The 12,360-nt window shown below is 34.9% G+C and overlaps 1 protein-coding gene across 1 annotated transcript in view; it reads left to right on the forward strand.

The window, feature by feature from the left end:
* FAM199X (family with sequence similarity 199, X-linked) overlaps positions 1-9,372 on the forward strand; it is a 33,330-nt gene extending 23,958 nt beyond the window's left edge. The window contains exons 3-6 of the mRNA XM_036460714.2: positions 2,783-2,932; positions 3,168-3,329; positions 4,925-5,185; positions 6,609-9,372. Of these exons, the coding sequence (XP_036316607.1) occupies positions 2,783-2,932; positions 3,168-3,329; positions 4,925-5,185; positions 6,609-6,779 (744 nt within the window). The 3' untranslated portion in view covers positions 6,780-9,372. The remainder of the gene's footprint in view (positions 1-2,782; positions 2,933-3,167; positions 3,330-4,924; positions 5,186-6,608) is intronic.
* Positions 9,373-12,360: the final 2,988 nt, after the last annotated feature.

The following is a 12,360-nucleotide window of genomic DNA, read 5'->3' on the forward strand; positions in this document are numbered from 1 at the left end:
TTTCCATCTGTTTTTACTAAATAACTCTCCTTAATGCCTTTTCCTTTAACCCCTTCTGCCATTCTGAGAGGTTAGTTTGTGAAACTTAATTTGGCCATTTCAGTAGTATATGGTATTCTCTGAGGGTTTGTGTAAACTTTCAACAGTCCCACTGCTCACTAGATAGATGGCATTAATTATAACTTATATGGAAGATTCTGAGGCTAGTGAGCAGTGGGACTGGGATTTGAATTTTGTTTGGGATCTTTTTACTTCTCCTTAAAAAATGGCCAAAGAACCCCAGCAAATACATAAACAGAGTTAATGTCACAGATTTAAGTGCTTAATATAATCTGGCATCTAGCATATATTTGCTAAAGATTTCGATGGACATTTTTCTTAGTTTGAGAGTTCATTTCTCTACTTAATTTATCAAAGGAGCTTGAAGTAGGGAACACTTTCATCTGCTGAGTGTCTTCTTTTTGTTTAGGAACCATGAGGAGATCTTTAATGAAGTCTGTCAAAGGGATAATAGTAAAATATTTATTTTATTTTTTTTACATTAAAGGCTGAAAAAGAGATGGCCTTTGTGTGTATGACAGTGAATAGATATCATTAGGGCTAAGACTGAGCAATTCAAGCAGTGTTGTTAATGAGATTTTGAAGGAAATCATACTAATTGTTGGAAGTTACCTATGCACTTGGATTATCAATGACTGTCAAAGTGAAAATGTTTTTTTTAAGAGTAGTAGCCAGTTTCCTTATAAAAATTGAGGTCACTGTGCATAGCGATTAACCCCATTTCTGTGGCTTCATTCCCCTCTTCTATGTGATTGACTCCCCTGTGCTTAACCCCCATGTAGCTCTCTTTAATCCTGCAAATTCAACTCACTCCTAGATCTTTCCATTGGTGACCTGTCATCTCAAACCTAACATTCATAATTTGCTATGTTATTTAATTGTGTGTTTATGTTATTGTATTGTGTTCACAAACATAAGGTTCTTGTGTGAGGATCATGACTTACGTTCCTCTGAATACCCTGTACTTATTATAGTGATTTGGGTACAATAGGAAACCAAATGCATGTGATTACTTGTGATTACAGTAACTTCAAAAACCCAGGTATTCATCCAGAGTTCAGATATAATTGCAAAGTCTGTAGAACCAGGCAATAACAAGAAGGTTCTGTTTTGTATCTTGTAAAAACAGGAGCATATCTTAGAAAGTTATGTACTCTTTGTAGGAAAAAAAAACAACTTTATCTTTTTGATGAATGACTTAAATATATTTATTTAAAATTAAATCCTTGCTTAGTTTTGGAAGTAATGGATATATGTTTATTACCTTGATTGTGTGATTGTTTCATGGCATATACATATGTCCAAACTCATCAAATTGTGTACATTAAGTATGTTACAGTTCTTTGTATATTAGTTATAAATCAATTAGTGGCCTGGTGCATGAAATTCATGCACATAAAAGGGATTAATTAGAGTAAATATTTTAATATTGCTGTTTGCCCTTTTTCCATAATAGAAGTGTCAGAGATGAAAGAAAATTAGTAAAATGTATATGAAAATCTCCCTCCTGTCAGAGTCTGGGGCATGCTGTAGGACCCAGAGTCAAGTCCCTGCCCACCGTGTATACCTTGAAATTGCACGAGACCCAGACCTGGCTGGCCCCATCTGAGTCAAGACCCGAAGGGTGGGGAGCACAGCCTCAGGTCCCCCAGTCCAGACTCAGGTCCCCCGGCGCTGGGGTGGTGACGTGGCCTCAGGTTCCCCAGCACAGTGGCAGGGTGGGAGGTGCTGCTAGAGGTCCCCAGCCTGGTGCTGGGGCAGGCGGCACTACCTGAGGTCCCCTGTCAAGCTCCACTGGGCAGGGTGCATGTACTGAGGTATCCCGCCCGTCAAGCCCTGCCAGGCAGGGGGTGCAGCCTCAGGTCCCCTGCCCAAGCTCCACGCAGCCTCAGGTCCCTGCTGATCGCTCATTATAGGAATCCCGCCTCTGCTGTGGATGCAGCCATCTTATATTATGGGAACCATACCTCCGCTGTGGGCGAAGCCATCTTGTGAAGGCATGAGGGTTAATTTGCACATTAACTCTTTATAGGATAAAGCTTTTAAAATTCATTTTAGCTGGCAATACAAAATTATAGCACTTATTTTTGCTGTTCATCTCACTTTAAATTGATTTGATTTTCTGTATATTAGGCTTGTTCGCATTTCTCCTTTATCTACACATTATTCTGACCTTTCTCCCCCCACCCCCAATTTTTCTTTTATAATACTTGTGGTTTTTAAAGTGTTTTACTTTATATTAAGGGCATATTTTGTTTTGACATTGTTAATACGGACTTGATTTATTTGTCTTTATATAGGCACTATGTCTAGCACAGTGTCTGGCAAAGAGCTATTTAATGACAGATAACTCCTGAGATATGGAGACCAGTGCTCCTTTTTCATTATGCTGTGTGGACCCTAGCCTACATTCGCATTCTGAATTAAAAACCTTAATGATGATTGACTCTTAAGTTAGCACTTTAACATCTTGATTATGATTTTAAACTTTTGGAAAATATCTCTCATTGAGTAAGAGACTACTAATATATACAAATAGTATATTGATGTTGCTGCACTGTCTAAAATAGGAGTGAATCAGAATTAATATCTTCTGATTCTGTATTTGTCATGACTCTTTGATTAAAGTAATTTTTAATAAAGATAAAATATGTTGTTGTATTTCAAATGCGTTTTTAAAATTTTTTGCTTTCCCTACCCCCTTCTTCTTATTTTTATAAAGTTACCGGGCAGTGACATTGCCAGTGGGAGTGATGTACTTTCTGATGTCATACCCAGTATTCCAAGTTCACCTTGCCTGCTTCCTAAAAAGAAAAACAAGCACAGGAATTTAGATGAACTTCCTTGGAGTGCAATGACAAATGATGAGCAGGTAGAGATTTTGGCATTCTTAATTAAAAGCATGTATGTGGAGACTATGTGAAGTTTTTAAAGCCACAGGGTAAATATGGATTGCATAGTAAATCTGAATTTGAGATATAACTAATTGTTTTCTAGGGAACAAATATAACGTTAAGTGCTTTGATATTTGAAACACACAATAAATGACATACTAGGCAATCAGGTTTTGACGTTGATTTTGTTTATTATAATTTTTCATTACATAGGTGGAATATATTGAGTATCTGAGTCGTAAAGTCAGTACTGAGATGGGTCTTCGGGAGCAACTTGATATTATTAAAATAATTGATCCTTCTGCTCAAATCTCCCCTACAGACAGTGAGTTTATTATTGAACTTAACTGTCTCACAGATGAAAAACTGAAGCAGGTATGTAAAGAAAATAAAGGTTGTTCATTGAAGATACCATTGTTTTATAAGATGTATACTTGAATAATCATATGTGAATACATAGATAATTATGGTAATGTTTGAGAACACATTTTTTTGCAGATTTTTAAAATTGGTTTTCAGGGAGAGAGAAAGGGAGATGGAGAGAGAGAAATATTGATGTGGAAGTGAAACATCTGTCAGCTGTCTCCTGTATAGCCCCTACCAAGGTTCAAGCTTACAACTCAGGCATGTGCCTTGACTGAGAATCGAACCAGCAACCTTTTTGTGTACAGGACAATACCCAACCAACTCAGCTACCCTAGCCAGGGTGAGAACAGGTGGTTTTAAGAGGTTTTAGGTGCATCTCACTTGGCAGGACCTTTCTGGGATCCTGTGGATCTAGAACCTGCTTTTTAATAGTGTAGGCTTTGAAACTTAATTTCACCACATGAGGGGTGATTACACTAAAGTATAGATTTATTCTAACTCATCTTACAAATGACTGATTGATAGAATGAAAATAATGATTATTGAGAGAAATACATGAATGAAATCTGAACTGAAGGATTTGAGTAGTCTTATGGAGTAATTGAGCTTGGCTAGGGTAAAACATAATTTTCCCTTATGCTATTTTGAAATACACATTTCTGGTATCTCCAAATACAGTCTTTACTGCTCTTTTTCGATGGCACATAGCTAAATGAATACTACTTATGTTTTACTTTTTTTCACATTTATCATTTATGAAACATTTCTCTCATTTCAGTATTTCAACAAACATTATAATTTTTCATTAGTATGGTAAATTGATGCCTTGCATTTGAAGGCACCTACTGTGTGCCCCTAGCTAAGATTTATGAAACAACCTAATATTATATATACTTAGCAATTTACTTAAATCATCTTTAGTGCAAATCTTTTTTAAAAAAATCTCATCTGCTCTGCTGCTGTTGCTCAGTGGTTGAGCATTGACCCAGGAACCAAGAAGTCACCAGGTAGATTCCAAGTCAGACCACATGCCTGGGTTATAGGCTCTATCCTCAATAGGGGGCATGCAGGAGGCAGCCTATCAATGATGTTATCTCATCGATGTTTCCATTTCTCGATCCCTGTCCCTTCCTCTCTCTCTAAGAAAACACACATCAATAATAACATTTAAAAAATATCATCTATTTTATTTTACTGTTTCTGTCTCTTGAATGTTATGATCCTAAATTCTGGATGCCAGTAGCCTTCCATTTATTGATTACATATATAGGGTGTCCCAAAATTGTATACAGATTTTTCTGTAGATTCTTTTAAATTTTGAAAATTAACTTATGTTAATAAACACGGACTTTATAATCATTCAAAGTGTGTATGCAATTTTGGGACACCCTTTATTTGATGTGCTTTGAAAATCTAATTCCATAATATGCATTCTAGAATTTTGAACATTGTCAAGAGGTTTCTTTTTGTCCTTATATTACACCTATGTATATCTCTAATACTTTTGACAGTCTTTTAACTTAAGTACACCATACTTTTCTGAGTGTTTTGAGGGTAGAACGTCAAGTAACTACACTAGCTAGTTTTTATCTGTGCATTCCAAGGTCAGAAACTATATTAAGGAACATGGCCCTCGCCAACGACCTGGAAGAGAGGCCTGGAAGAGAAGCAACTTTAGTTGTGCAAGCACCAGTGGAGTGAGCGGTGCCAGTGCCAGCAGCAGCAGTGCCAGTATGGTCAGTTCTGCAAGCAGCAGCGGGTCCAGTGTTGGAAACTCTGCTTCAAACTCCAGTGCCAACATGAGTCGAGCACACAGTGACAGCAACTTGTCTGCAAGTGCAGCAGAGCGGATTCGGGATTCAAAAGTAAAACATCTAATCAATATAAAACTTTCTTTCAATACTAACATTAGTACTCCCTCATGTAAATTTCTTGAAGAGTTAATAGTATCCTGCTATCTAGATGCCTGGGGGTTGTGGAGTTGTGTTGTTTTTTTTGTGTGTGTGTGTGTGTGTTTTTTTGTCTTACGTTCTTCTATTTATACATATGCAGATCTATTTTTTGTACATATCTGGTTCTATCAAAGAATCATACCAAAGCTTTCTATTTGTATTTTCCCCCAAATCTACAGTGATTGCATGAGGAGGTGGGGTTGGCAAGCAGATGGTTCAATTGAACAAAGCCCTCTAGGTTGAGTCCTTTGAAATACTGTTGTGATGCGCAGCCATTAACACTCAAATTTATCTGATTTTTATGTCTCTTTTAAGTAAGATAAATTGATGGAAACAAGGAGTGAACCTCAGGATTGCAATATTGACTATAACTCTATATTGAGTGGGTCTCCCTCTATCACTGTTGTTACTTATCTATTAGCTCCCAAGAATATTCTGCTAAATGTTTTATCTTAGCCCTTTTATTAAAATGTAATAATGCTTTCCTCTAATTTCTTTCTACTGTTTTCACAGTTGAAAAAAATCTGTGTAATATTATTGGGCATATACAAAGTAGGAGATATAAGTATATGTGTGATTCTGTGATGCTTAGGGGAGTTCAGCTCTTACAGTGGTGACAGTCTGGAGCCACCTTAAAGATGATAAGGGAATCTTTATAACTCTTTGGGAACCCAGTGGTGACTAGAAGATACACAGTTATTCCTTCTCTGACTTTTATGAAGTAATAGAAACAGCCAAGTTTGTTGGTTGCCAAGGGATTCCTCTGGATATATGGTCATTCCTTTTTAGCATTAGTTCTCTAGTGATAAGGAATAGAGTATCCAATGGGTTTCTAATGGACTTTTAAGATGGTATTTGCCTCATGTGGAAAATACATGATTCTGTTCCAGTCACGGTAAAATTGCTAGTGCTTTTGGATGAAAGATACCATAACAGCATAAGCATTAGAGATGTTCTCTACTTCTCTACATGTGTTCAGTATTATTCACTATGTGTTCACTCTGCACTGACACCAATGTACCTTAATTTGATTTCTAAATCTTTGAAATAATTGGTTATCCATAACTGGTTAAAATGATCAAGTTTCATCCCCTCCTTATCAGAAGGTTCACTGGTCAAATACATAAAAATAGACTCTTGAAGAAGCATTTTCAAGTTTAAGACAGTGGTTCACTTACTGGAACCAGGATCATATTATACTTCAGAGGAATTTGAACATCTGAAGATAGAAATTGAACATAGAAATTCTGAGAATAAAGAATTTGATCCATGAAATACTTTGAAGTGGATATGCCAGAACTAAATTTTACTGATTTAGAAAATTTTATTTTGACAGAAGCGATCCAAGCAGCGGAAGTTGCAGCAGAAGGCCTTACGCAAGAGGCAGCTGAAAGAGCAGAGGCAGGCTCGGAAGGAGCGGCTCAGTGGGCTCTTTCTTAACGAAGAAGTGCTGTCCTTGAAAGTGACTGAGGAAGACCACGAAGCAGATGTAGATGTTTTGATGTAATAAGGGTGAAGTTATCGGCATTCTTTCCAAGCAATATTTGTTTACATGCATCTTGACCAAGCTTTTGGTTAGGGCTGTGCTGATGTACCATTAATAATTTAGGCCAGTGGTTCTCAGCAGGTGGTCCCTGGATTATGGTCTTCAGCATCACTTGAGAAGTTGTTAGAAATGCATACTATTGGGCCCCATCCCAGACCTAGCAAATCAGAAACTCTGGGGGAGAGGCCCAACATTTTATTGTAACAGGCACCAGGTTATTCTATCCTGCATGCTAGTTTTAAGAACCACTGATTTAGTAAATGTTTTGACTATTTAAACTTTAGGATGGTTAAGTAGGCTTGTGCAAATATTAGTAATTTTAAAGGTTAGAAGATTTCAAAGTACTGCTGACAAGTAGTTTATTATGTCCATATATGTATATGTGTAGAGATCATAATTCAATTTCCTTAAACGTTTTCTAAAGGGCCATAGCATAATTCTCAATTTCTTGTGGAAGTCTTTTTTTTGAGGTTTTGGGGATGTAGTGTGGATTGCTATATACAATAGTGCCTTCATTAGGTTTACTTCATTATTAACCCAAAAGTGTAAGACCAGGCCCTACTATCTTTCCTGTTAAGTTTGTTTTTTCTTTTCACTTTATGTACATTTAGAATTCTTTTTGTAAGTGATGACTACTGAGGAAATAGTGTTACTAACATCTGAATTTTAGACTTGATGCTGTGTTCATTAATATTCAAATGAGAAAGCAATTGAACAAAATAACCCATTCTACTCTTTTACTGCTTTCTAAAGTTTTAGACTGTGAAACTGTCTTAAAGGCAGAAAATATCTCTTAATATCTTTTTGTGGGTCATTTTTTTTTTTCCAGCACAGCTCTAATGTTTAAATATTTGGTACAACAGCTTCTGGCATGTGAACAGGTTAATGTTCAAAAGTAACTAAAGGAAACCCTTACAGTTCTGCTAACCTTCCCTATAAATCTTTAAAATGCACAGAGCAGTGAGATAATAGGAAAAACAAAACAAAAAACCTTAGCTTGTTGGCGGTTAAAATAGAACTAATTTTAGATATGAAATCATAGAGTTTCTTTAATGCTTTTATGGAGAGTTTGTTATGAACATTTGTAGTAGTGTGACTCCTTTTCTTCTACCACACATCTTTAATCATTCATATGGATTAAAGAAGTTGGAAACTGATACTACTGACAATCAAGCTGCTTTCTGATTTTCATAATTTTTATTTTATTGTAGATAACTTTTGAAAGGTAATTGTGATACTATAGGAGTTGCAGTCAATATCTGTAAAACTAGAGTCAGAGGTTGATGGGAATTTCTACTTTTTTTAAACTTATTAATTATACCAAGTAACTTGTTAAGATAAAGATTAATGACTTAAATTCTTAATTTAAAATTCTTAATCTAAATATAAAGGCATAACCTTTGCTTTGAAAATTTGATTTCATTTTGGTTCCTTGAAGGTTAAAGAATTGAAACTGAGGGTAAAAATTGATATATTGCAGCTTTGCTGAAGCCTGTAATTTTTTTGAAGACACGACCATTAAATTCATACGTTAAAATGTTACTAAAATTTAAAAAGTGTATATGTATATATTTTTTATCAGTTGGAATAGTCTCTCTGACTTTCCTCTTACCTCCTCTTTGGTGCTTCTAACCAGATTAGAGGGCCCAGCGAGAGTTTGGGGATAGACCCAAAGAATACTCTGAGGAAGGTGGAAGGGTCAACCTCCTTGTGTTTTCCTTTCCAAGTATAGGGAGAGTAAATGGAGAGAAGAATAAATACAGCTGAATTCTCCATTTGCTCTTAGCAAAAGCAAATTCCAGAGAATGATTGTTCTCTTTATCTACTCTTCAAGGAAAACAGGCCCTTTTTGGAGACCACAGAGCAGAATTTATCTGTTAAATACTTCGAAACAGTTTACTTGACCAGTAAAAGAAAATCCTAAATAGGGTTGTGATGTAATAAGACTAATTCCTCTACTCTCCCAACAATCACATTGTCTTATTACCTTAGATTTAATGTAGGTCACTATTAAACAAGTTTACCAAAGCACCACAAAGCCAATTTTAAAAGTATATAAAGGCTTGAGAGTTTATGGTAAAGTGTGCCATGAAATTTTGTGTAAATCTAGATGAACTCTCTTTGTGGTACTATAAATTAAAGATAACTCATAAAGTTGGTTTGGAGGAGATTGAAATACTTCCTCTGAGTAAAGGAAAAAAGTACAACTTGGGTTTGCTTATGATTAAAGAGGGAGATTACAGTGTTCTCCATCCCCCTTCAAAAAAACCCAGGAGAATAAGACAAAAAGTCTTTGTTAACATGCTATATTCTTGTTCTGTTTTAATGCCTTATGTAGATAAGTTTGAATTACTTCTTTCTTGGAATAAGTAACAATTTATTCAATCTGGTATATCTCTTGAGTTCAATTCAAAAGAAACCCAACTCTTTTTTTTCTTTTTTCTTATAAGCCCTAACTAAGCCTTGTTAATGGAGAACATGATAAAGTCCCCTCAGATTTCCCAGAAACATTTTATTAGAGATCTTTTATGTATGTCAATTAAATCTCAATAAATCAGAAAAAAAAGAGTTATCATAGAAATCTGTCAGTTCCTACCACAGCTTTTTAAAGTATGAATCTTGCCGAAGCCGGTTTGGCTCAGTGGTAGAGCATCGGTCTGTGGACTGAAAGGTCCCAGGTTCGATTCCGGTCAAGGGCATGTACCTTGGTTGTGGGCACATCCCCGGTAGTGGGTATGCAAGAGGCAGCTGGTTGATGTTTCTCTCTCATCGACGTTTCTAGCTCTCTATTTCTCTCCCTTTCTCTCTGTTAAAAATCAATAAAATATATTAAAAATAAATAAATAAATAAAGTATGAATCTTGAGTTAAACTAAATATCATGTTATTTTCTATAGTTTTTCAGCGGAATTAAAGTAAGGTGGTGTAGTTTAAGACATAGTAGAGTGTAAAGGGCTAGTTCATTCTGTCCCAACAAGAACTTAGATTAAAATAATACGTTTTTGCTTTCATAAGACTTGTCTCATTTTTTGTTAGGCTGTGGTGGTTTTGTCCATTTCCTCAGTCCTTGTTATTAAGTTATATTGCTGATGAATTAATCACAGAAACTGACTTATCATTTATGGATTTGGTGGACATCTCATTTTATAATTGTTAAAAGTGCTAAATCCCCTCATAAAGGAAAAATTCAGAGAACCTAAAGTATAAAGGTATTCAGATTCTGATGAGCTTTAAAACTTTTGAAATTTATCAAATGTGTTAATATTTAGGCTAAAAATGTTAATTATTAGTAACTAACAAAAAAAGGAAGTCTTGTTTCCAGATTCTCCAGCAGAGATTTTTGTTCGTGGCTCACTCTATATAGCCTCATGTGCCTTAAAGGTGAACTCTACTTTTTTTATCAATATCAAGCTTTTCCAAACTAAGAAATAATCTAAATGTTGTAATTAATTTTATAAAATATCCATGCTGTTGGATATCAGCAAGCAAAGCCATTAAATTGAACCAATCAATTGGTAATAAAGTGTCTAAAAAATTTCAGATTTTAAATTTAATTTGCCTAACTTTGTTTTGGCCCATCTAGGTCATTGAAGAACATTGAAAGTTATTTAAAGCATGGCTTAATATATTCTTTTATTCACCCCATCCCACCCCCTTAAGAATGTCATAAGCCAGAATACTTTTTAAAACCAGATAATTCTTTAGTATCTGGAAAGATAAATTTTAATTCAAAAGTACTTCTAGAACAGAGATTATATAGCAAGCTTATTCTTTTGTTAACTTTAGGGATTCTTTGCATTTATTTGTGTAATAGCCGTAACATTCCTCTCCCCTTTAACAAATCACCTTTTAGCACTCCTGTCTCTAAGAAAAATCTTTGTTTGGAATTGGGAGTTAAAGTCAGTTTATAGTTTTAGAGGGTTATTAGGAAAATTCTAAGTTGCATTCAAACAGTAGTATCAATAGTAAGCACACTGACATTCGACATGTCTAAACTTAGAGGTAAATTTAATCCTTAAAAGGACTATTAGTTAGAAAATAAGTATTTGTATATACATGGACTGTGGTAATTTTGGACTTAAGTCTGTCAAAGAAGATAAATTTTGTCTTTATAATGAAATTATATTAAATGGGTAAGAAGATCTGAGAGGTATTTAGACGTAGGCATCTCTGTCAGCATAGTATCTGGAACATAATTTACTTATTCCAAAAAGCATAGAAGGAACTCAAATTCCTCTAATTAGCTGGGTATTAAGATTAAGGAAGTTGCATGGTATAGTTGAAGATCTGAGTTGATTCACTAAAATTTTATTTTCATATTTTTTCTAATATTAAAATTATTTTCAGCCCCCCTCACAATTATATTTTAAATTAAGGTTATTGTTTTAACCTAGTTTATATTATGGTAAATTATTTTTTAATTGACATTCATATTGAACTCAGAAAAAACTGGTTTGGTCTCAGATTTTAATACTTTTTAGTACTTTTTAGTACTTTTCTTTATTGTCAAGTTTCGATGTTGCGTCTTTTGTCAATGAAATCAATGGAAATATGAGTTTGGGGTTTTTTTTGTGGTAAGGGATGTGAGTGGAAAAGAAGAGAATTGCTCTAATTATACATAGGCATTTTGACTATATAAAGGTAGTTGTAGACTTAATCTGTATACTGTATTTTCCGGCGTATAAGACGACCCCTAATTTTACAGTTAAAACATAGGTTTAGGCCTATATTTGCTGTATAAGACTACCCCCCACTTCCGAGGCAACACCAGTTCTTTTTTTAATAGACTGCCTCTCTGACTCTGGCCAATCTGAGCAGGATTTTTACTAAAACACAGTGTCGTCTTATACGCCGGAAAATACGGTAAATGACAAGTTTATATTTACATATTTTGAATTGTTCTAAGGAACAGTGGCCTGAAACCATAGCTTGTTTTGTGGAGCTGCTTCTCTTTAATGGTAGTTGACCAGTTGGATTTAAGTTGAAACTTTGGGGGTACGTTATCTAGCTCAGGCTTTTGGGAATAGAGCAGACCAGGTCTATTCCTGTAGTGGATCAATTTAATTTCCTTTTTAAGTACTCTAACTTAGATATAGGTCTTATGCATTCTGAATCTTTGTGTTGGGAGTTTAATAAGACTGTTGTCAAAAGCTATTAAGGATAAACACAAGTATATGTAAAGCATTTCACAGATAGTTAAAATTTTCCCCTTTTTTGGTTTCAAAGGTTAGTTCTAAAGCATCAATATCATAACCAAAGCAAGTAGGAAGTTGACTCGTTTGGAGACTCTTCAAGTAGTCCTAAATGCTGTAATATATCAGATTGTTAACCAGGATTTTTTTCCTGTGTTTCTGCTAAATTTATTATTATATTCATGCACTTTTGTATATAACTGTCTTCTGTACATTCTGTACTACAGTGGACATAAACTTTTCCCCTGAAGCTGTGAGGGAAAAACAATAGGTGTGACACAAGTCATTTCAATTTTGAGTTCTTTCTTGTACTTGAAAGTAGTAGTTCAATATTTAAATCTAAATGAGTAT

The sequence above is a fragment of the Pipistrellus kuhlii genome, unplaced genomic scaffold (assembly GCF_014108245.1).
Source record: "Pipistrellus kuhlii isolate mPipKuh1 unplaced genomic scaffold, mPipKuh1.p scaffold_m20_p_33, whole genome shotgun sequence".
NCBI lineage: Eukaryota > Metazoa > Chordata > Mammalia > Chiroptera > Vespertilionidae > Pipistrellus > Pipistrellus kuhlii.